The 22,694-nt window shown below is 42.8% G+C and overlaps 1 protein-coding gene across 1 annotated transcript in view; it reads left to right on the forward strand.

Annotated features, from left to right (window-relative positions):
* The window catches only part of RAB3B (RAB3B, member RAS oncogene family), a 50,589-nt gene that overhangs the window by 1,350 nt on the left and 26,545 nt on the right, over window positions 1-22,694 (forward strand). Inside the window, exon 2 of the mRNA XM_031969131.1 lies at window positions 8,419-8,649. Within this exon, the coding sequence (XP_031824991.1) occupies window positions 8,419-8,649 (231 nt within the window). The remainder of the gene's footprint in view (window positions 1-8,418; window positions 8,650-22,694) is intronic.

The raw sequence follows: 22,694 nt of genomic DNA on the forward strand, positions 1-22,694 counted from the left end.
AGCTAGTACAGCCTGTCAGCAAGCATTTATTAAGCACTTACATGGGCCGGACACATGCAGGGTTGAAGAAATAAAGACAAAAAAGAGATGTCCCCACCTTCTAAAAGCTCAACATTTCCGTAGAGAAGCTTCCCTGAACTTTCATGCTTCTCCCAAAAGAGGGAAACTGAGGCCTGGAGGCAAGGAAAGTGCCTCATCTAAGATCTCCCGGTTCGTAAATGGCAGAACTGGGACCTTCAGTTTCAGAGCCTGCGCTCTTTCTATAGTGCTCTGCTTGGGGTGGGGTAGTGCCATCAGGAGCCAGGGAAGGTCATGGCTGGGCCGGTCTCAGTTTCTTCTAATAGCCCCTTGTGGGTCTCCACTCAGGAATCCCACTGGATCCTTTTTTAGAGAAGAGACCATAATGGCTCAATTACCCACAGGTCACTTAGCTGGCAACCTTAATTCATCCATCAATTTCGCCGGAGCTTTTTGATCCGCAGATATTTTTAGCCTGTATTACATCTCAGGGCTGGACTCATCTATTAGAAGGTAGACTTGCCTATCTGGTTTGGGTCTTTTCTGTTTTAAAGCTCAGCCTGATTTCTTTGCCAAGTTCATGGACTTGAGGTAGAATCACAATGTCATCATGCGAGTTAGTAGCAATCGACTAACAAAGCAGAGATTGAGAGACATTTAAATATGAAAAAACAAATGGATGTATGAGGGAGGCATGGGATCCAGAGAGAAAAGGGAATAGGTTTTTGCAAGATCCAAGAGGAAAAAAGATGTCCTGCCTACAAATAGGATTGTGAAGCATTTATTAAGTACCCACCACATGCTGGGCAATATGCTATTGCCAGCTATACAAAGAGAGATTGTCTCTGTCCTGATGGAGCTGTGTTCCAATTTCCCTCCTTCCCCCACCCTCTCCCCTAGATGGGAGTAGCCCAATATATGTTAAATATGGTAGAAATACATGTTAAGTCTAATGTATGCATACATTTTTATATAATTATTGTGCTGCACAAAAAAATCCAATCAAACGTTAAAAAAAAAGAAGAAACAAAATAAAATGCAAGCAAACAACAACAAAAAGAGAGAATGCTATGTTGTGGTCCACATTCAGTTCCCACAATCCTCTTTCTGGGTGTAGATGATTCTCTTCATCACTGAACCATTGGCACCCATTAGGTTTGAATCATCTCACTGTTGAAGAGAGCCACGTACATCAGAGTTGATTATTGTGTTATCTTGTACAATGAACTCCTCCTGGTTCTGCTCACTTCACTAGGCATCAGCTCATATAGGTCTTTCCAGCTCTCTCTGAAATCATCCTGCTGGTCGTTTCTTACAGAACGATAATACCCCATAACATTCATATCCCATAATTCATTTAGTCATTCTCTAATTGATGGGCATCCACTCGGTTTCCAGTTTCTGGCCACTACAAAAAGGGCTTAGGCAGCAGTTTTCAAACCTTCACAGTGAGGGGATTGGATAAGTTGGCTGCTAAGGTACTGTCTACTTTAAATATTTCATGGGGTATGTTCACATTAAGTAAACTGGGAGTGAAGTCACTGGTGGATGACCACGTGGTAAGGAGACTGCCTCCTGGGCCACATTCATTGGAACCCAATATTCTTAGAGTTATGGCATGTGAGAACCGGAAAGAACCTTAGAATATCAGAGCCGTAAGGAACCTTGGAAAACATCATGTCTAGTCTCATACTTTCATTCACTCCATTAATCTAGTCGTTCCTACATTCAACAAATGTTTATTAAACATCTAGGTACAGAATCTTGGAGGAACCAATTTGTTTTTCAAACTTTATGTCTCCCCTACTCCAAGATTCCTCAAAGAGCTTACATTCTAAGAGGGAGCACAGACAGAGAAGCATAATATACAGCATTACATATTTAGTGCCCACAAGAGGTACAAAACTGGTTTTGAGATTTCAGGACTGAAGTGTGTTCATTCAAGGGATCATCGGCCTGGGAATCCTGGAAGGATGCTTTTGAGGTGAGCTTTAAAGGATGGTTATTTGGAATTCCAGGAGTGAAAAGGAAAACAAAAAATGTTCCAGGTAGAAAGAACAGTTTTGAGAAAAGGTGGGATGAGGTCCAGAAGTGACATTTTTTGCTCCAGGTCACCAAATGAATGGTTAAAGCTTAAATGAAGCAGAGAAAAGGCTTGAACTGGGCTTTTTTTTTTTTATCCTTTCTTCATTGTTTTCTAGTCCCTCATGTTACTAAAGCCCAGAAGGATCCATTAAATTAGAGATTCTGCATCTTTTTCTTTTTGGCAGTCAGTCTGGTGAATGGTGTTTTTCAGAATGCTTTTAAATGAATAATATAGAACATGTAGAATTACAGAGGATTCTGTATGGAATTCATATCAAAATATGAAAAAGAATACGCTGATAGACTCCTCTACATGAGTCATTTGCCTCTCTGCTTAGAATTTTGTTTACAGTGTCTTTCTTTTTATGAAGAACTTGCTTCTGACAATTATCTGGCAAAAGGAGAGAGGAAAAAAAAAAAAAGGAGAGAGGGAGCTTTCAAAATACCCTTAGTCTCATGCACTGGGCCAGGTCCTGCTTAGAAGAGAAATGGGATTCTGGAGGGGCCTCTAGATGAGAGGATAATGATGCCTGGAGGATCTGAGGATGAAAAGAACTTAGTGTGGGTCAAGTTCAAACTGTCTTTTATCCAAGAAGGAAACTGAGGATCAAGAAGGGAATGTGACATGCCCAGTATATCTGTTCACTCATTCATAGATACATTTTTTCATTCTTTCATCCTTTTATCAAACATTTATCATTTATCATTTATTTTTCCAAACACATGTAAAGAGAGTTTTCAATATTCATTTTTGTAAGACTTTCTGCTCCAAATTTTTCTTCCTCTCTCTTTTACCTTCTTCCTCCTTCAAAACAGCAAACAATCTGATATATAAGTTAAATATGTGCCTTCCTTTTAAATATATTTCCACACGATTGTAAATTTATCAAGTGCCCACTATGTGCCAGGCCCCGGGCTAAGCCGGAGGCTACGAAGAAGGGGCAAAGACAGATCTTGTTCTAGAGGAGCCAGTAGTCTAATGTGGAGGTAACATGCGAACAATCATGGACAAGCAAACTGTTTCTGGGATAGAATGGAAATAACAGGGAAGGGGTCAGAATTAAGGGAAACTGGGAAAGACTTCTAGTAGGATTTTAGCTGAAGAAAGCCAGGAGATAGGATGGAGATAATTCCAGGCATTGGGACAGGGGTAGGAGGGTGTGTATGTGTGTGGGGGAGACTTCCAGTGTCAATGCCCGAGTCTGCAGACAGAGGAACCCTGTGGATCACAGAGTATGTTGACAGAGAGGGGACTTCCTGGAGAGAAGTGACCACTCTGCCTTAAAACTGGTCCCCCTCCCGCCTCCCCCCACCCAAAAAAAAAAGAACTGGTCCCTTCCAGCAGAAATTCTCCGATCATTAATATGTTAACTTTTCAAAGACAGGATCCAGTGCCCGAGCCCTCCCCCCCTCCCCATGGGATGGTCTTGCCACCCTTACCCACCCAGGGCTTCATCTACATTAATGCCAGTGAGATGTAACTACCAGCCTCCTTATTTATGGGACTAGAAAGAATAAGCCATGTTCCCTTAGCACACGGGCTTCCAAATTCACAGCTGGGCAGTGTCCTGTCTGTTCTAATGTTTCCTGGCCTGGGCAGCCCCTGGGGTACCCACTTTCTCAGCTATCTCTGAAGGCCTCAGTGACTCCTGTTAAATTGTCCCCGTGTAATAGAGAAGAAACCTGAGGGACCCGCCCAAATGTGTCCTCCCCATCGCCAGCCATTCTTCCTTTACCTCTCTTCTCACTATGACAACTGTGGAAGGCCAGGTGTTTGATTCTCTCTCACTTGTATTTAGGATTTTTTTTCAAGCCTGGCCCACAGAATTGCAGAGCTGGAAGGATTGTGTAGGTGTAGGGGATGCTGGGAGTGGAGAGTGGTATCTGGTCTAACTGGCATCTGATCACCCTCACCCTTCTCTCTCTACAGCATCCATTCCTTGGTCCACTCTAGTCATACACTTTGCTGCTTCCTCATTCCTACTTTTTTCATTATTTCCCTAGAGAATCCTAGACCTTTTGTTCTTTTAAATAAATTTTGTCATTTGGTCTAGTTCCATAATTGATATAGGGCTGAATTTGTACATTTAATTTAAGCAGTGTCATCATTTGTATTCTATTGGCAAGATCCAGTCACAAACACTGACTACCTCAAGTTAATTAAAATTTTCCTTATTTAAAAAGTAGGTTTTATTATTACCTTTTATTTTTACATAGCTACACTTCCCACTTTATCCCTTTCTCAGTTACATCTCTTATTTTAAACAAAGAAAAAAAATAATAAAAACATTCAGCAAAACCAGTTTTTAAAAGGTCAGATGTTATGTGGAGTATTCCATATCTGTGGACTCCACTTTCTGCAAAGAAGTCTGGAGGGTGATGTCTTCTTATATCTCTTTGGGGCCACTCTTTGGGGTCTTTATAATTTCACAATATTAAGTTTCAGTTGTCTTGATGTGGTTATTCTTTCCATTTGCAGAGGCCTCTGAGTTTTCTCTGAGACTAACTCTGATTTACTCTATGTATATGTTATATACTATTATATCTATAGCTATGATAGATACTTATTTATATGTACATAGCTGTAAGCTATGTTGTTTTTCCCATCAGAATGTGAGCAAAGATTTTTGCCTTTCTTTGTCCCTGGTACCATAGCACAGTGCTCAGCCCAATCAGCACTTAATGCTTGTTGACTTGACTCTACTTACCTCTAGATTTCTTTTGTTTTTTTGAAGCTCTATCCAAATCTTCAGTATATGTTGGTAATTAATTTTCAGATATGCATTTTGTAGTTATTTAGAGAGGAACTTATTTTCTCTTGAATTTTTTTTTTTTTTGCTATATAGAAATGCTCCTTTTTTGTAAATTTATTTTATAAACTGCTACTTCCCTAAATCACTGCTTGCTTTACCAAGTTAATAACTAATTACTTTACCAAATATTTTGTCTTTCTGAGTTTATTTGCTAATTTTTCTATTAGTTACTCAAACTGCCAAGTCATCATCCAATAAGGAGAGTTTTATCTTCTTTTTGCTTATATTTATGCTTTTAATTTCTTATTCTTGTCTTGTTCATTTCTAAATCTACGTTCAATAATAGAAAGGAATGGGGTCATCCTTGTTTTATTCCTGTATTTACAGGGAAAGTTTCTAGTGTTTCCTTATTATAGATAATAGTATTTTTTGGTTTTAAAGGACTACTTCTTTAAAACCATATTTTTTTAAAAGATTCTTTTTATGCCTGTTGTCATTTGGGTATTTAGTGTAAGTGGGTCTTGTACTTTGTCAAAAAGATTTATCTTCTTCTCTTAATATAATGGTGTGGTTTTGGATGGTTTTGCTTGTGATATGAATATTTATATTGTTTTTTCTAATATTAAATTATCTTTGCAGCTCCAACTTAATTTTGCTGAGTCATTTTGGACTGTATTATACCAGTCTTGTTGCCAGTAATTTATTTAAAGTTTTTGAATCAATATTCATTAATTATACTTTACTGGTCTGTGGTATTTCTTTGCTTTGTCCTTCTCTAGTTTATAAAAAGCACTGTCTCCTATAAGAAGAGCTTGATAGGGTGTTGTCTTTCCTAATATTTGAAAACAAATCTTTAAAAGTTTGATGGAATTCATTTAAAAATCCATCTGAACTTGGGGTTATGGACAGTTCCTTTGCAGTTAGCTCAGTTTTTTGAAATCTGGAATTTGTCTCAGATCTCTATTTCATGTTGTGTGTTGCAGGTATTTTGCTCAGTATGACCTATTTTTAAGTTTTCTAATTTTTTGATATATTATACACACACATATAAATACAAACACATACATATATATGTGTGGGTAATAGGCTCCAGTATTTCTGGTTTCTTCCCTTTGGTGATTTTATGTTATCAGGTTTTTTTGGTTTGGTGATTTGATTTTTATGTTCTTTTTAAACTAGGTTTTTAAAAATTTTGCAGTTTCCCCAAGTTTATTGTTCCTATTTCCCGTAGTTTGTGTTTGCCTTCAGAAATTCATTTTTGAGAATGAATGAATGAAAAAGTATCTATCAAGTCCTTATGCTCAAGGAGCTTATATTCTAAATAAGGAGACAACCTACAAAGGGGCGTAATGGCCAAGGAGGGGCATTTTGGTCCCAAATTTACCAGGATGGCGAGTTGGGTCATGAAGGAATACAACAGTCGGAGTTGATTTGATCATGGTTCATGTTTTCATAAATGGAAAGTAGGTTGAGGAGGAAAGAATATCTGCATGGGGGCAAAGTGACTGTCAAGGCTATAGAGGAGCTGCCTGAGAGTTCCCAACTTAACCACCCTTTCAAACCCTATAGAATTTTATTCCTTTGGATCATATATATGCTTTCTTTGAATTTTTTGAAATATCTGTTCCCCAAATTTAGGGTGTATGATAGACAATACCTGGTTTCTCTATCACCATTTCCTAGATAGTTACTTCTTAGGATTTTTAATCACTTAACTCTTTGCCTCAGTTTCCTCGACTGTAAAATGAGGATAATAATAGCACCTCAGTCATAAATTAGTCATGAGGATCCAATGAAATAAAATTTATAAAACACTTAACACAGTGCCTAACACATAATAGATGTTTAATAATTATCTGTTCTTTTCCCTTAATAAAAGGATTAGAATTTAAGAATACCTGGAAAAAACAAACTGTAGAAAAGAACTCAGTATATTTGCACATACTAGAGATAGTAGCAAGAACATTTTTATTTCACAGTAAAAGTACAATATTTTCTTGTCATTATTTGCATCTAAAGTTCATAAATAGGAAAAATATAGCAAATTATAAACAAGTCTAAAAATCCCTGTGTTGGGACAGTTAGGTGGCGCAGTAGTTAGAGCACCAGCCCTGAAGTCAGGAGGACCTGAGTTCAAATCTGGTCTCAGACACTTAACAGTTCCTAGCTGTGTGATCTTGGGCAACTCACTTAACCCTAATTGCCTCAGGAAAAAAAAAAAATCCTTGTGTTAATTGACACACCTGGTCAATCAGTTACAGAATCAGGGAATCTCAGAGCTGGGAAGTGCCTCAGGGGCCAAGGCTCTGTATCTGACCAAAAATTTCCTCTATAATGTACTCCCAAAGTAATCAGTCTCTGCTTAAAGCTCTCCAATAAAGGAGAAGCCTCTATCATCTTAAAAAAAAAAAAAAAAAAAAAACAACTTTTTAACCAACAAAAAATTGATTTTCTCTTCCACCTCTTTCCCATGGAAAAAAAAGGAAAAATTCTTACAAGAAATCCGCAGTCAAGAAAAACAAGTTTCCATACTAGCTGTGTCAAAAAGTTTGTCTCCTTTTATTCCCTAAAACTATCACCTCTTTATCAGAAGGTATGTAGCCTGCTTCAAGTCAAGTCAACAGAAGTCAACAACTTATTCCGCTCTTATAATGTGCTTGACATGGTGCTAGTGGCTGTGGACACAGAAACAAGTAAAAAGATAGTTCCTGACCTGAAGCTAGAAAGGATCTTTCCATTTTGTAGATGAGAAAAGTGAGACTTAGTGAATTGCTCCAGGTCACCCAGACACTAAGGGGCAGAGTCAGCATTAGAACCTAGAGGCCCTCCAGCTTCAAATTCAGAGATCTTTGTCCTTGATCACACCAAAGGAAGATGACAATTGTATAAAAGCAGCAAACAGAAAAAGATATTTAATAGGATGAAAGTTCCTTTAGTTTTGTCTTGGTATATCTGGTACCTTGTACAATGTCAGATATACAGGAAGTATATAATAAATGCTTCTTGGATCAGGCAGTAAATCAGAGACCTGACTGAATGATATACCTGAAATTTGGAAAGTATTAGAGAAGGGGAGCATTGCTATGGTCAGGGTAGCTGTCATGGAGAAGGTGGGCTTGAGCTAGGAGAGGAGAGAGCACAAATTAAATTTTAGAGTGGGCTTTGGAAAGGACAAGGGTAGGTGAGACTCACCTGATTGGAGCTGGGGTTTTAGGGGAAGGGCTAGGGAAGAAAGGACGGTAGGAAGGGTCTGGACATCTAAGCAGGAGCCAAAGGAACAAAGGGTAAAGGTGTGAATTTTGGGATAGCCCAAGGTATCCCCAGGTGATCCTAGAAGAGGAATCAGATTCAGAGTCTAAGGGACCTCAGAGGTCATTCAGAGAGGAGATAGATACGTGAAGTTCAAGGAAATGAAGTGATTTGTCCAAAATCATTGTGGTCCGAGAGTCAGAGGTGCATTTGGATCTCCTCTGACTCCACAGGATGACGTTTCTCTGGATGACGGTGGACGAGAGTCCGTGCATCTCTGGGTAACCAAGGCGATCATGTGTTTCTCCCACAGATGGCTTCAGTGACAGAGGGAGGCAAAGCCGGGGGCAAAGATGCTTCGGACCAAAACTTTGACTACATGTTCAAGCTGCTCATCATTGGCAACAGCAGCGTTGGGAAGACTTCCTTCCTCTTCCGCTACGCTGACGATACCTTCACCCCGGCCTTCGTCAGCACCGTGGGCATTGACTTCAAGGTGAAGACGGTTTACCGCAATGAGAAGAGAGTAAAACTGCAGATCTGGGTGAGTCTTGAACGGCTAGAATTGGAACTGGATTGGTCTCTTGGGTCTGGGCCACAGCATGATGACATCAATGGGATGTCAACGTGAGAAAATGCTTAGGGCCTGGCTCTAGCTTCGGGAGCCCTTGTGCCAGAGCTGTGATGATCTCCCCATAGCACCTGGTGCTTCACGTATGCAGCCCTGGGAAAGCTGCCCTGCCTTTGAAAACACTCTATGGATCAATGCCCACTCAAAACCGTAGCTCATGAGCCCCCACTGACATACTTGCTTTTATTTACCAGCCAGAAGATACCTTAGGTCAGAACAAAAGACATTCATCAGCTAGCAGAGCCAAATAAAATGACCACAAAGATTTCCCCCATTATGTGGATATGGGGGATATTTTCTCCACTGGCAATATTCTCCTTAGAAGGGAATGGAACACATGTAGAGAATGCAAATGACCAGGGAATGTGTATGGAGATCATATATATATATATAAGGAACTCATGTCTGAGGAATATATGAAGGAACACATACATGGAAAATATATCCAGAAATTCAGTGGCCAGCACAGATGGATAGAGGACACATATGTTGGGACATGCAGTGAGGATAAATTCACCAAGATTATTTATCCTCTAATAATATTATTTTTTTTTAGGGTTAGTCCTTTTTATTTATTTATTATAGCTCCTCTAATATTATTTCTTTTTTTTTTAGGATGAGTTATTTTTTTTTTTTTATTATTGCTCCTTTAATATTATTCCAACATTCTCTGGAAGGGCTATCGTACTATTCTATTCTGGGTTTCCTGTCTCTACCATTATCTGTTCCTTTACAGATCCTTTACAGGTCTCAGGATTACCTATCTGTTCTATGATAACATAGGCTGCTCTTTGTTCCTGAAGTACAATAGCTAGAAAGGACTTCCCTGACAGAGATACTTTATGCATATAACCAAGATTTCTATATCCAGTTAAGCAAAAGTCAGCGAGTGAACAGAATGTCATAATCTGAGATTAAATCTATTCTTTTGATTGTGGTTGTCTGTTACCAGTTCCAGGTTTGGAGTCCTGACAATTATCTGACTTAAGGTTAGAAAATTCCCTGTGAGCCTCTGTCCCTAAAACTAATTTCAGAAACTCTTTCTTCCTTGAATCTATAGGTTTTTGGCAGACTGAGCTGCCAAAGGGAGCCTCACTCTTCAAGTAGTCTTTAAATGACATGTGAATGAAAATAGAAAATGATTTGAGAAATTAGAACAAAAGTAGCAAGGCCATCACCAGCCACCCCTCCAGAGTGCCTTTAATTATACATTTCTTCTTGCAAGAAAGCCTTGCTGGTGTTTGTATCCCTAACACCCAGCCTAGTACCCTGCACACAATGAGCACATGATGTTAACTGGGCTGCATTTTTGGGTTTCTTTCCCCTACCTACATCCTCAACTGCTGGTGTCTTACCTTTGAGATGACTACATACATTATTTCTATCTTGTAGGCACCCAGTTATTTGCGTGTTGTTGTTGCCCATTAGAACGTGAGTTTCTTCAGGCAGGGACTCTTTTGACATTTCTTTGTATCCCAAACATAATTTAGCTCAATGCCTGGTATACAGTAGGTGCTTAATGGTCAAAAATACTCTAGAAGGACAACTATCTTGAGTATTAGGAAAGTTGTTATGGAAGAGTCATAGGACTTGCCATACCTGGGAGATAGAACAAAGAGAATTAGAGGCAAGATTTATAACTTGCCACCTATTGGAGCTGTCTCAAGGTTTGGGGGCTGCCTTCAGAGGCCATTTGCTCCCCCTCCTTGAAAGTCTTCAAGCAAAGTTTGAGGAGGTTGTAAAGACAATATATTCCTTGGATCCTGATTGGACCAGGTTCCTAAGGTCTGTGCTACTGCTGAGAATCTCCCCAGCTGTGATTGGTGATTAATTCTCGAGGACCAAAGCCTCCTTCCACTGCTTCTCCCCTGCCCGAAGACCATAGCAGCGACTCAGCAAGGACCCATTGCTTGATATCTATAAAGCAGAAAGACCTTTATTAATCCTGGCAACCAGACAGTCCCTGCCATCTGGGAATTGATAGTCTCAGACTCAGTCTTGCCTCCTTTCTTCTCTTCCCCACTTGTCAACAACAACTAACCACTCAGTGCAGTTCAGCAAAACCTTATTAAAGTACCTCGGTGCCCTGTGTCTGGCATGGTCTGGGTGCACAGGGGGAGGGCCCGTCCCTGTCCTTGAGGACTTCACAGTCCCAGGAGGGGGAAGAGGAGGCAGCGCGGGGACATTTGGAGCCAGAAGACTTGGAGTGTTCCCTCTGTGATCTGAGGCACATCCCTTGGTCTCTTTGAGCGGGGCTCAGTTTTCTCTTGTGTAAGGAGCTCGGTACCTTATAACCCTAAATCTGTGGCCCTGGGATGTCATTGCACTTCAATTTCTCCATCTACAGAATGAGGGGCAAGTCCCTTCCTGCTTAGGACCCTGTCATCATAAATCCGATGTGGCAAGTTCCGGACAACGTGCTACGAGCTTTCATATTTACTGGGAAACCGTGTCAGCCCCTTGGTGGGGAGGCAGTGTGGCGCATTGGTTATGTTACTGGATGTGGCATTAGGGAGACCCAAGGAAGACGCTAGCCGTGTGACTCTGGGAAAGTAACAGATTTTCCGGGCCTCAGTTTCCTCATTTCTAAAATTCTAAAAAACTCTCTGACCTCCGAGGTCTCTTCTGGCTCTAAATCTGTGATCCATATGGAGTCTGAGGATAAAGGAGGTCAGAGGACCATTTTACTTTTGTCTTTGCATTCCCCATTTCTAGTGGGAGATTAATGAATGCGTCATGATGATGATGAAAGAGAAGATGAGGAGGAGGAAGAGGAGGCAGAGGAGGGAAAATCAGGAAGCCTTCTTGGAGGAGACAGATTTTAGCTAAATTTTGGAGGAGGAAGAAGAGGAGGAGGAGGAGGAGGAGACAGAGAGGGGAAGATCAGGAAGCCTACTTGGAGGAGCCAAATTTTGAGCTAATCCTTTGAGCTCCTATGTCCCTGCTACTATATGATTTACAAAGAGGTCCCCTCACTCCCACCCCAACTACCTTATGAGGGAAGAAGTGTGTTGTTGACTGCTTTTGACAGTGGAGGAAAGGGACTTTCTCAGTAGGCTGAGAGGTTAAGAAACTTGTCCAAAGTCACACGACTAGTATAAGTTGGAGTTGGTTGGATTTCAATAGGCTAGACGGGGTGTGTGTGTGTGTGGAAACTAGGGCTCTGGGACTCTGAATGAGGGGTTTGCATAATTCCAAGGCTTTTTGCTTGTTGTTTCATGAAATACTATTTTGAGAGTGGGGAATGACCTTAGAGTTCATCAAATCCAGCCTCCTAATTGTACAGAGAGGAAACTGAGTCACAGAGTTGTAGTAAGGGGCAAAGCTGGTATTTGAAACCCAGTGAAGTCTCCATTATACCACACTTACCCACTGTGTCTATTTATACACACACTCTTACACACTTACAGACCATTACACACACAGACAACACAGTTACACATATACCCATGCAGATACAAACATACCCCCCCACACACACACGTTTGCACTATGGATGTTTGGGGCTATCCAGCACCTCTCCCTCCATACCAGGCTTCCTGCTCACTCTCACAGCTACGTGGGGGCTAGTTCCTTCTCTGCCTTCACTCCTTGATTTCCCTGGGGCCGGGTCATTGCTCATCACTCCCATTCTCTCTTCTCAAGAACAGGAGAGGTTCTGCTAGGGAGTGACAGGAGCTTTGTCAGCTCTCAGAACAGGTTGTGAACAAATACGGCTTGGCCCCCCCAGAAGACATCACAGCTGCTCCCCACACAAGCAACCTACAGGCCCCCCTGTAGATTTTTACCACCCCCTTGCCTGCTCCACGGGGCTTGACAGCCACTTCCAGTGAATCGCTCAATTATCACTCAGCCAGATGGCTTCAAATGGCTTCTCCTAAGGGGTGAGGTTTCTGGAAGATGGGGGGAAAGGAGAAAGATGACCTGGGAGTATTATGGGAAGAACCTGTGGTCCAGAGGCACAGGCCTGCGTCCTAATGCTCAAATTCTGGCTAAGTTACTTTCAAATTCTGAGACTCTAAAACTCAGTTCTCCCTAGTTTTGTTGCCTGTCAACTAGGGGGAAAATTTCATAACGTGGTTCACAGCTCAAATGAGATCATGACTGAAGCGTTCTGAAATTGTAAGATGTCATATAAATGGTGGCCTTGACCACTGATTATCCACCTGTGTTTATCTGAGGCAAGAGCTGGACTTTCATTCCTTTAGGGAGTTTCAGGACTGGAAACTGCCTCCTCCAGTGCAGATTGTCAGTTTTTCTCCAAAACAGCTTCCCACCTGGGGCCCAGAAAGAATGACCCACTGGGTGACCCTGCCAGTATCGGAGGCAGGTTCAGAGTCAGCTTTTCTCTGGATCCTGGCTGGCTCCTTCACAATTCCACCATCACACTGCCCTTCAGTATCATCACCATGGCCATTAATCCATTCGTCAGTCAGCATCGTCTGTCAGTGTTGAGCGGGGCTTACCTAGGGAAACCCCCAACAGAAGTTCTCAACCATGAAAAAGAAGTTCTCAAGCATGGCCGAAAGGAAGAGGTTGTAACCATTGATAAAAACTGCACAGACGGAGGGTCATGTCCAGAGCCAAGGGTCACCCCCACTGGCCTCCACAACCCCAGTAGGAATACAGAATGCTACTGTGACTGCTACGGTGAAGGAGAGCCTTAGTTATGCTGGACAGCGCCAGAAGATGGTGGCCCTCAAGGAGAAGGAGCAAGAGGTTGGGCTTTAAGAGAAGACCCTGGGAAAAAGAGAAGGACACTGGGAACAAGGGAGCTGGCTCCAAGTCCCAGAAGGGCTGTCCTAAGGAAGGTGTTAGGTTTCTCCTTGACCCTGGAGGATAGAATGAACAGCAAGGGGCTAGGGATGGAATTGGTGGATAAGCCCTTTTTGGCTTAATGTTGGGAAAGTGATGAGATGCCTCCTGAGGGGAGCAGGATCTCCTGGAGGGCCTCAGAGGCTAGACTAAGGTCCTTTTCAATCCTATACCTGGGATCCTGTGATGCTGTTTCTTACTTGACTTCCTTTAGCCTCAGTTTCCTCTCCTGTAAAATGAGGGGGAAAGGGATTGGGCTAGATAGCCCCAGAAATCCCTTCTAGCTTTAGAAGACAGAGCCTATGAGCTGCTCTCTTAGAGTCCCAATGCCCTTCCACCTCTAACTAGGACTCTTTCCCCAGCCCCCTTTGCCTCTGATGTTTTTCCCTCATGGGGAGCTGTTCCCTCCCCCCTCCTCTCCAGCCACCTCAGTTCCTGGGGAAGTTAATTACATATCAGAGAAGAGAACATCCTCACCCTTGGGCCAGAGGGGAGGCCTCATTACCTGGGAGAGAGCCAATGATTGGGAGAGAGCCAGGGAGCACGCATAAGGAGGGAGAGAGGCTTGGCAACCCCTGAGCCATCAGCCTCGGCTCAGGTCTGTGTACTGGCTGCTTAGCAACAGAACAGAGTTCCCACAGGGAGGGGAAGGAGGAGGGGGAGGGAAAGAGGAAGGGAGAGGCAGGAGGAGAACAGAGAGGGAAAGGAGAAGAGGGCAAGGGGGAAGAGGGAAGTGGAGGAGGAGAAGAAAGATGAGGGGAGGAGGAGGAAGGAAAGGGAAAACAAGAGAGGAAGAAGGGAGAATGAGGGAAAGGAAGAAATGGAGAAAGGGAAGGGAGATGAGGGGAAGGAAGAAATGGAGAAAGGGGAGAAAGATGAGGATAACAAGGGGAGGAAGAGAATGAAGAGAAGAAAGGGAGGAGGAGGGGAAGATAGGAAGGGAAAGAGAGAGAAAGAAAAGGAGAGAAGAAGAAAATGGAGGAGGGGGAGGGGGAGGAAGAGAAAGGCAGGAGAAGAGGGGAGGGAGAGGGAGAGGGGAATAGTGCCAGAGTTGGCTACAGCTGGAGAGAAGGTGGCCCTGGGAACAGACTTTTGCAGAATTCAATTACAATTAAAATTTAACAAACATGTATTAAGAACTGATTATGTGCAAAGCTCTGGAGACTAAGACAAAGCCAGATATGTCATGTGTGGTGTTCCGTCTCCATGCTTCTGTGTGGGCTGTTCCTCATGTCTGAAGAGTAGTCCCTCCTCACCTCTGCCTCTCCTTCTCCAGCTTCATTCAAAGCTCAGCTTAAGAGTCAGTCAGTCAGTGTGCATTTATTAAACCCTTATTATATGCCAGGCACTGGTTATACTCAGGACTGAGGATGCAAAGAAAGACAAAAGGCAGTTCCTGCTCTCAAGAAGCTCACTGTGTAATGGGGGAGAGGGACAGGATGCTGCTAGCAATTGTGGACAAATGGGATCTGGGCAGAATAAATCCAGGGTAGATTTAGGGGGAAGGTATTAGGATTCAAGAGGACTGGGAGAAGCTGCTTGCAGAAAGTGGGAGCTGTTAGCTGAGATTTGAAGAAAATGACGTGTTCCTGATCCCCTCAGTTACTCATGTCCCTTCCCCAAAGTGACTTTGAATTATTGTTGCACCAAATATAATTTCTTCTCTGAGTCCATGTTGTTTCTGTACCAAAAGAACGTAAGCTCCCTGGGGACAGGGGCTGATTTGCTTTTTCCTTTGTATCTCCAGAGGCTCACACGTGGTGAGCTGGCAGTCAGATTGATTAACTGGAGGGCAAGAAATGAATTAGGTTGAATTAGAGGGTCTCGTTCTAAAATCTCTGATCATATGGGAAGCAGTGGCTAAAGTTAGCCCTTACAGCTGAAATTTGAGGCAATCATCATTTATTAAGCACCTACTGTGGGCCAGCCAATGTACTAAATGCCAGGGAAAGGCTAATATATGGTCACTTGCCATCAAGGAGTTTTATTCTGGGGGGGAGGGGGAGAAATAGCATGCGAACACCAAGGAAGTTAGGTATTGCAATAGATAGTGATATACCCGGAGTCAAGAAATCAGGGAGACGAGTTCAAATTTAGCCTCAGACTCTGACTAGTTTTGCAACCCTGGGCAAGGCATTTGGGTTCCATATGCTTCAGTTTCTTATTTGCAAAAGGAGGATAATAATAGCATCTACCTCTCAGAGGTTCTTGTGAAGTTCAAATGAGATAATATTTGTAAAGAGCTTCATAAATTTTTATGTAAACATTATCTGTTATCTATTATTAACTATGAATATCCAAGAATATACAGTGGAAATGGGAACTAATCTCGGAGAGAAGGCACTGGTGTGAAGAGGGACTGGGAAAGGCAGAAGGTGGGACTTTCGCTTCCTCCACAGCCCCCACCTTGTCCCTCCCAGGAAGGAAAAATGTGGCTAATTAAGACCAAGGAGCTGTGTGCAGGTGCAGAGACAGGTCTCAGAGAATTTTGGCACTTCCTTTCCAAAGCTGGAGTTTCCTGCAAGGAGGGACAGATTTAATTGGGATTCTGAGGGGAGCATTAATAACAGAAACTCCCAATTAGGTCTGTATCTTCTTCTTCCATCTCAGTCAGTCCCCAATATGGAGAGTTTTAGTTCTCAATAAATAGGTTATTTTCTCCTCCCACCTAGCCCTTTATCTCTGGTCTCTCCTTCCTCCATTAGATTACAGCAGTCACAAAAGATTTTTTTCCTTTTTTTTCTTATTCAGGTAGTCAGCAAGCATTTATTAAGTGCTTACTGCATGCTAAGCATTGAGGATGCAGAAAGGCAGCCCCCAGCCCCCAGCTCTTTCTCATATTCCAAGTGAAGGGTGGAACAGCCTCCTAATAAGTAACTAGGATGGAAGCCAGTCTCAAAGGGGAAGACCATAAGTGGGAAAGGCCTGCTGTAGAAAGGGGGCCTTTAGCTGGGGATTGAAGGAAGCCAGGGATGGCAGGAAGGAGAGGTGAGAAAGAGGGGATTCCAGGGGACAACAGCCAGAGAAACTGCCTGGTGTTGGGAGATGGAGGGTCCTGTGCTGGGATACAAGAGGCAGTAGAGTTCATGGGAGTGGGGGGATCACTCCATACCTGGTGCTACCCTGTCTTTACAGGATTAAAAAACCCAACCATTTCCCTTCACACACTTAAACTATCTTGGACTGGCTCTAAATGTTCTGTGTGTTCTCCTATTTACTTCCATTGTTCCCTATGCCCACAATATTTCTTCCCATCTTTTAAAGCTTACATTAAATGTCACATCCTGGAGGAAGTTTTTTTTAATCTCTTACATGTAACGATCAAATGCAGTGATCACGTTATATTATATGCTACAGTTTCCTTGGCTTCTGTCTTTCTACTAGATTCTGAGCTCCCCAAATCAGGTACTGGGTCTTGTCTAAACTCACTATCTCCCCTCAGTGCTGAACAGTGCTATTCTTCATGGTTTTTTTTTTTCATTTATTTTCTGAATCTTCAGGCACTCAATAAGTGTTTGCTAACTCAACGAACCTGTTTCCATATCCGTCAAATAAAAATAACAATCACCCACCCAGGGCTGTTGTGAAGATCAGTCTATCAGTCAACAGGTATTTATTAAATGCTTATATATACCAGACCTTGGGTTGATTATTGAAAATACAGCTATAAGCAAAAAAAGACATGGACAGTCCCTGCCTTCGAGGAGCTTACATTCTAATGGGAAGACAATACATAAAAGGGAGCTGGAAAATTGTGGCAGGAGGGGGAGAGAAAGTATCTGACTTGGGGCATGATGGAGAAACCTAGAGGAATGCCACCTGGTAGGAAATGAGATTACTGTCCTGGAGCTCATTGTGGGAGTTTCTATTTCTACTGCTATCCTCAAAATCCCAATTAAGTGTGTCCCTCCTTGCAGGAAACTCCAGCCATGGAAAGAAATCGACATCTAAATTAAGATCATTTGAGAGAATAGATAGGAAAGTCCATTGTTAACCAAAAGCCACTTTATAAATGATATAGTATCATAGAAAGTGAGATATATTTTTCTTTTTTTCAAAATGCTTAATGATCTCTTTTGTTTTTGCATCATTTTCATTCCCCATATTCCTTTTCTCTCCCCTGTCCAGAAGAATCAAAGGAAAGAGGGGGGAAACAGGCAAGCAAAGCTAACCAGAGTATCTGCCAAGAGAGAGATGCCTTCACATATTTCTTCTTTAGGTCAAGCTTTGGCATTATAAATAAATTATTTATTTTTATTGATTACAAAGAGTCCAATCCATCAAATAGCTACTATGTATCAGGCAGCGTGCCAGATTCTGGGAGTGCAAAGACAAAATGAGAAACGGTCCCTGTCCTCAGGGGACTTACATTGTACTGGAGGGATTCAGCAGACAGATAAGTATACCCAGTTATTTGAGGAGAGGGGAGCAAGCCCTAGACTGCTACGGAGATCAGAAGAAAAGCTTCCACTAGAAGTGATACTTTGAAACAAAGTAGGGATACTAAAAGGCAGAAGGAGGGAAAAGGAACGCTTATCAGGGATATATAGCCCATACACGGAGGTGGCAGATGCAATTCCAGATCTGGGAATTGGGAAGTGAGCCAGTTTGACTAGAACACTGAGAGTATGAAGGAGAGTAATATGTAATAAGCCTGCAGAGGTCAGTTGGAGCCAGACAGTAAATGCCAAGCTGAAGAATTGAGTCATTTTGTCCTTGAGTCAATAAGGACTCATTGAAGCTTTTTGAGATGGGGAATAATTTGATTAGACTTGTGTTTTGGGAAGATTATTTTGGCAGATGTTTAGAGAATGGATCAGAGAGCTTTGTGGTTGAAAATGGAAAGTCCAATTAGAAGGCTGCTTCAATATACCAGCCAAGAGAAGTTCAGACTCTGAACTGGAATGGGTGGGGAGAGAAAAGGGTAGATTCGAGAGACGTCATAGACTTAGAGAGGACAGGATTTGATAAGTTACTGGATATGGGGAATGAGGGAGAGGGGAAAGCCCAGCATGAATGAGACAGCAGGAACTTGAATCACTGGAGTGATGGTGCCCTCAGTACAAATAGGGACGTTTGGAAGAGGGAATGAGTTCAAGGGAGAAGAGATGGAGTTACATTTTAGATATGTTGGATTGAAGGAGCTGATAGATCCTAAAGGTGGGCCAAGATCCTGATGTGGGACTGAAGTCCAGGAGAGAGATACAGGATACACTATGAGTTACCTGTATGGAGGTGATGCTTAAATCTACAGGAGCTAGGAATAGAGGATAGAGAACCTCGTGGGATGACCAAGGTTATGGGCTAATACAGAAAAGGAGATTGAGAAAGAGTGGTCAGACAAATAGGAAGGGGGAGAGAATAAGTATTTATGTAACACCTATTATGTGTCAGGCACTGTACTAAGCACTTATTATAAATAGATCCTCACAATAACCCTGTGAGATAGATACTATTTTGCAGTTGAGGAAACTGAAACAAATTAAATGGCTTGCCCAGGGTCACACAGTTACAGGTCTCAGATGGGAAATAGTGAATTATAGGTATATTATAAGGCATATATTTTTAAACATAGTAATATATCGATTTGTTTCAGTTAATTGCACTTGTTTTTTGTTACAAGAAAAGGCCCTGATTTAGGGTGGGGAGGATATATGGGGGATTATTGGAAAATGTGATGGATTTTAAGTGTATCATTGAATTTTTTAAAGAAAAGTATTTGTAAAACATAAACTGCTATAGAAATTCCCAGCTCTGAGTATTTGTGCAAGACACAACCTCCCTGGGTCTAAGTTTCCTCCCTCTAGAGTGAAGGGTTGGCCCTTGAGATTCCTTCTTGCTCTAGATCTGACACTATGTTTGTGAATTAATTTATTCAGTTAAAATTTATTAAGTGCCTACTATGTGCCAGACACTGTGCTGGGAATACAAAGAGAGGCAAGAGGCAGTCTCTGCTGCTAAGGAGCTCAAAGTCTCACTCATTGTAACCATATTTGGCACATAGTAGGTGCTTTATAAAAATTTGTTGAAGCCCTTTGCAAATCACAAAATGAGCTATTATTAATTTCTATTACTTAATCTAAGTTGATGCTAAAAAAAAAAAAAAAAGCTCCACAATCAAGGGCTGATCACAGAGAACCTTGAACACTACACCAGAGATGTTCTTCCACATTGAGATGGAACCATAGATGACGATTCTCTGCCTGGCCTTTTAACCGATTCTGAATATTCTTAAGTATGCTTCATCACCCACCATCACTCAGCCCACGTTTCCATCTTTTCCACAATCCCAAATGAACAAAGGGGCACAGAGGGCTCCAGGAAGTGTCACGGGTTTGGGGACAGAAGCTGGCTTCCAGCCGTCTCTAGGGTGGGAATCACTGAGCCCCAGCAGATATTTCTGGGTATCCCATTTCTCTGGGCCTTGGACGCTTCTCAGCTCCTACCTTTCTCGGGCTGGTTGCACATGATCCTCCCTCTCCCTTTTTGTTTGTGTTCCCAGTGTAACTGCATCTATTTTGGGCTGTCAGGTGGCCAAGTCTGACCTGAGGCTGGAAAGTTTTTCCCCCCTTTGTGTGTGTGTGTGTGTGTGTGTGTGTGTGTTCTCCTAGGTAGATGAGGTGATTTCCCCTCCTCAAGGTAGAGCTCCGAGTGCTCCAGACTCTCAGCTGCTCCTCTGCTGATCTCCAGCAGCCCCAACATCTGAGCATGAGTTTGTCACCAAGAGTTTCTTGGTTTTCTCTCCCGTGTCCAGTCTTGTGTTAAGTGCACCAGGATGGAAGATAGAAAATGGACAGGGACTTCAGTTATCATTCATTTCTATAGAGAGGGATAACGAGGCCCAAAGATAGGACGTCCCATAGCTAGCAAGTATCAAAAGTGAGATTTGAACTCAAAACTTTGCATCAATGGGGGAATGAAAAATAATTTAAGAGCAGGGTACTGACAACACAAATAGATAAGCAAGGAGCTTATATTCTAACAGGAGAGCACGTGTGTACACAGGGAAATGGGGGGCCAAGGAAGAGAACTCTGGTCTGGGGAGGGCCCGAGGACTGGCTGGTCGTTGCTTTTCCAGGAGCTAGAGCAGCATGGGTTTGATGAAGTTTCCAGAATTTGAAAGGAAAGGGGGACAAAATGCCCCTGGCACTGTCCTTGGGCATGATCTCAGCGATCACCTGTGTCCCCAAAGCTCGGGGGAGGGGGGGGCCTCCAGTGTGGAGGCTGCATCTCCTGTGAGACTTGTCCCTTGAGTCCCAAGTTGGATCACACACTAGCATGGGCCGGGTCTTCCTCTCTGTCAGCAAAAACTCAACTCCTCTCCTACAGGAAGGTTTCCCTGATTCTCTCTTCCCCAGCCCCCACTCCGTGACATTTCTCCTGGGTTCTCACAGAGCCTTCCCCCTGCACCTCTTCAATGTATTCATTAAATCTTATCTCAAATCATGGTTAGCGGTTGGTGTCTTGGGTCTCCTTCTTAGATAGAATTACACTAGATCTTGCTTTAATAATAATAAACAATAGATGCTCAATTAATGATCTTTAGATTAGATTATGTTGTTTCACCTTCATTCAATAAACATTAAGTGCTTACTATGTGCCAGACACACAGTGAAAGGCAGTGTGGGATAGTGGATAAAGAGCTGCCCTTGAAGCCAGGAAGAGGATCTGGGTTCAAGTCCTCAGAAAGCATCTAGTCACTGCTTTATCAAGAGAATTGTGGCCGCTCCTATTCTGCCCCTCCCCCCCCCCCCCCCCCCCCCCCCAGTTCTTGTGAAGGTACAGGTGGCTTCCCATTGTCTCTCCTGCCCTCCCCTCCCCACCCATATCCTCTGGGAGCCTGGGGCGGCAGCAGATGGCAGATGGGAGACGTGTCCTGAGAGGATCCGGTGAGTGTGTGTGTGTCTGGGGGGACAAGGGGAAAAGGGTGGGGGAGGAGTCACCCTCAGTCCAGGAGGCCCATTTTCACAATACTCGCAACTCAAACTTGCTCAGATTCCTTTATTATTTCTAAAATACATTCATATGTTTTGCTTTTGTCTCATTGATATAATCACTGGGTATATCTTCCAGCTAATTTTTGCTGCACAGGAGTAAGAGGAAAGATGAGGTTGGTAGAGATAATTGAGGGTTAGGATTTAATTAGGATAAGGGGGTGGGGGCTTTGAGAGTTGATTAATTGAAGGGTCAAGACTGGGAAAGGGGCTGGTGAGTGTGAGAGCGAAGGCCTGGGAGGAAAAGGAGGGACAACGAGACTATGGTTTGCTGTGGGGATGAAAATAGTTAGCAAGGGTGAGGTAGAGGGAGAGACGGGAGGTCAGGAGATTAGTCATAGAAGGGACATCTTAGAGTTTTGGAGGATGGAGAGATGGGAGGTCAGGAGATTAGTCACAGACGGGGCATCTTAGGGTTCTGGAGGATGGAGAGATGGGAGGTTAGGAGATGAGAGTCACAGAAGGGACATCTTAGGGTTCTGGGGGATGGAGTTGTGCGTTTGTTGTGGATGACAAGGTGAAAGCTAGGAAGGTTCCTGTGGACTTAAGATGATACAAGTCTAGGCTTTAGTGCCAGAAAGGACTGCAGAAGCATAGATGTCAGTTGTCATTTTACAGATGAGGAAACTAAGGTGAAACAACTTGTCCTATGCCCATGTGACCTAGGACAAGCATTTGTTAAGCACCTGCTGTGTGCTAGGAACTGGGTTAAGCACTAGAAATATAAAAAAAGGCCAAAAAAAATGGTTCCTGTCTTCAAGGAACTTACAGTTTATGGGGAGCGTCAACATGCAAACAACTGGGGACTAAACTGGAAAGAGTCTCAGAGGGAAGGCATTAGTTTTAAGGGGTCTAAGAAAGTGAGATTTCAGCTGAGGCCTGAAGGAAGCGAAGAGCCTGTGCAACCACCGTAAATGCCCCCAGTTGGGAGATGGAGTGTTGTCAAAGAGAAAAGCAATAAAGGCTCATGGGGCTGGATCATAGGGAATAGGGAGGGTTTTAAAAGACTGAGGGGGGCCTTTCAAAGCCAAAAGTGGGATTTTAAATTTGGGTCTGGGGGATCGGTTTGATGGCATTCTAATGGATAGAGCATTTAACCACTGAGTTGGAAGAATCTGAGTTCAAATCTTTTCTCATATGCTTATTAGC

The sequence above is a fragment of the Sarcophilus harrisii genome, chromosome 4 (assembly GCF_902635505.1).
Source record: "Sarcophilus harrisii chromosome 4, mSarHar1.11, whole genome shotgun sequence".
In the NCBI taxonomy this organism is placed as follows: domain Eukaryota; kingdom Metazoa; phylum Chordata; class Mammalia; order Dasyuromorphia; family Dasyuridae; genus Sarcophilus; species Sarcophilus harrisii.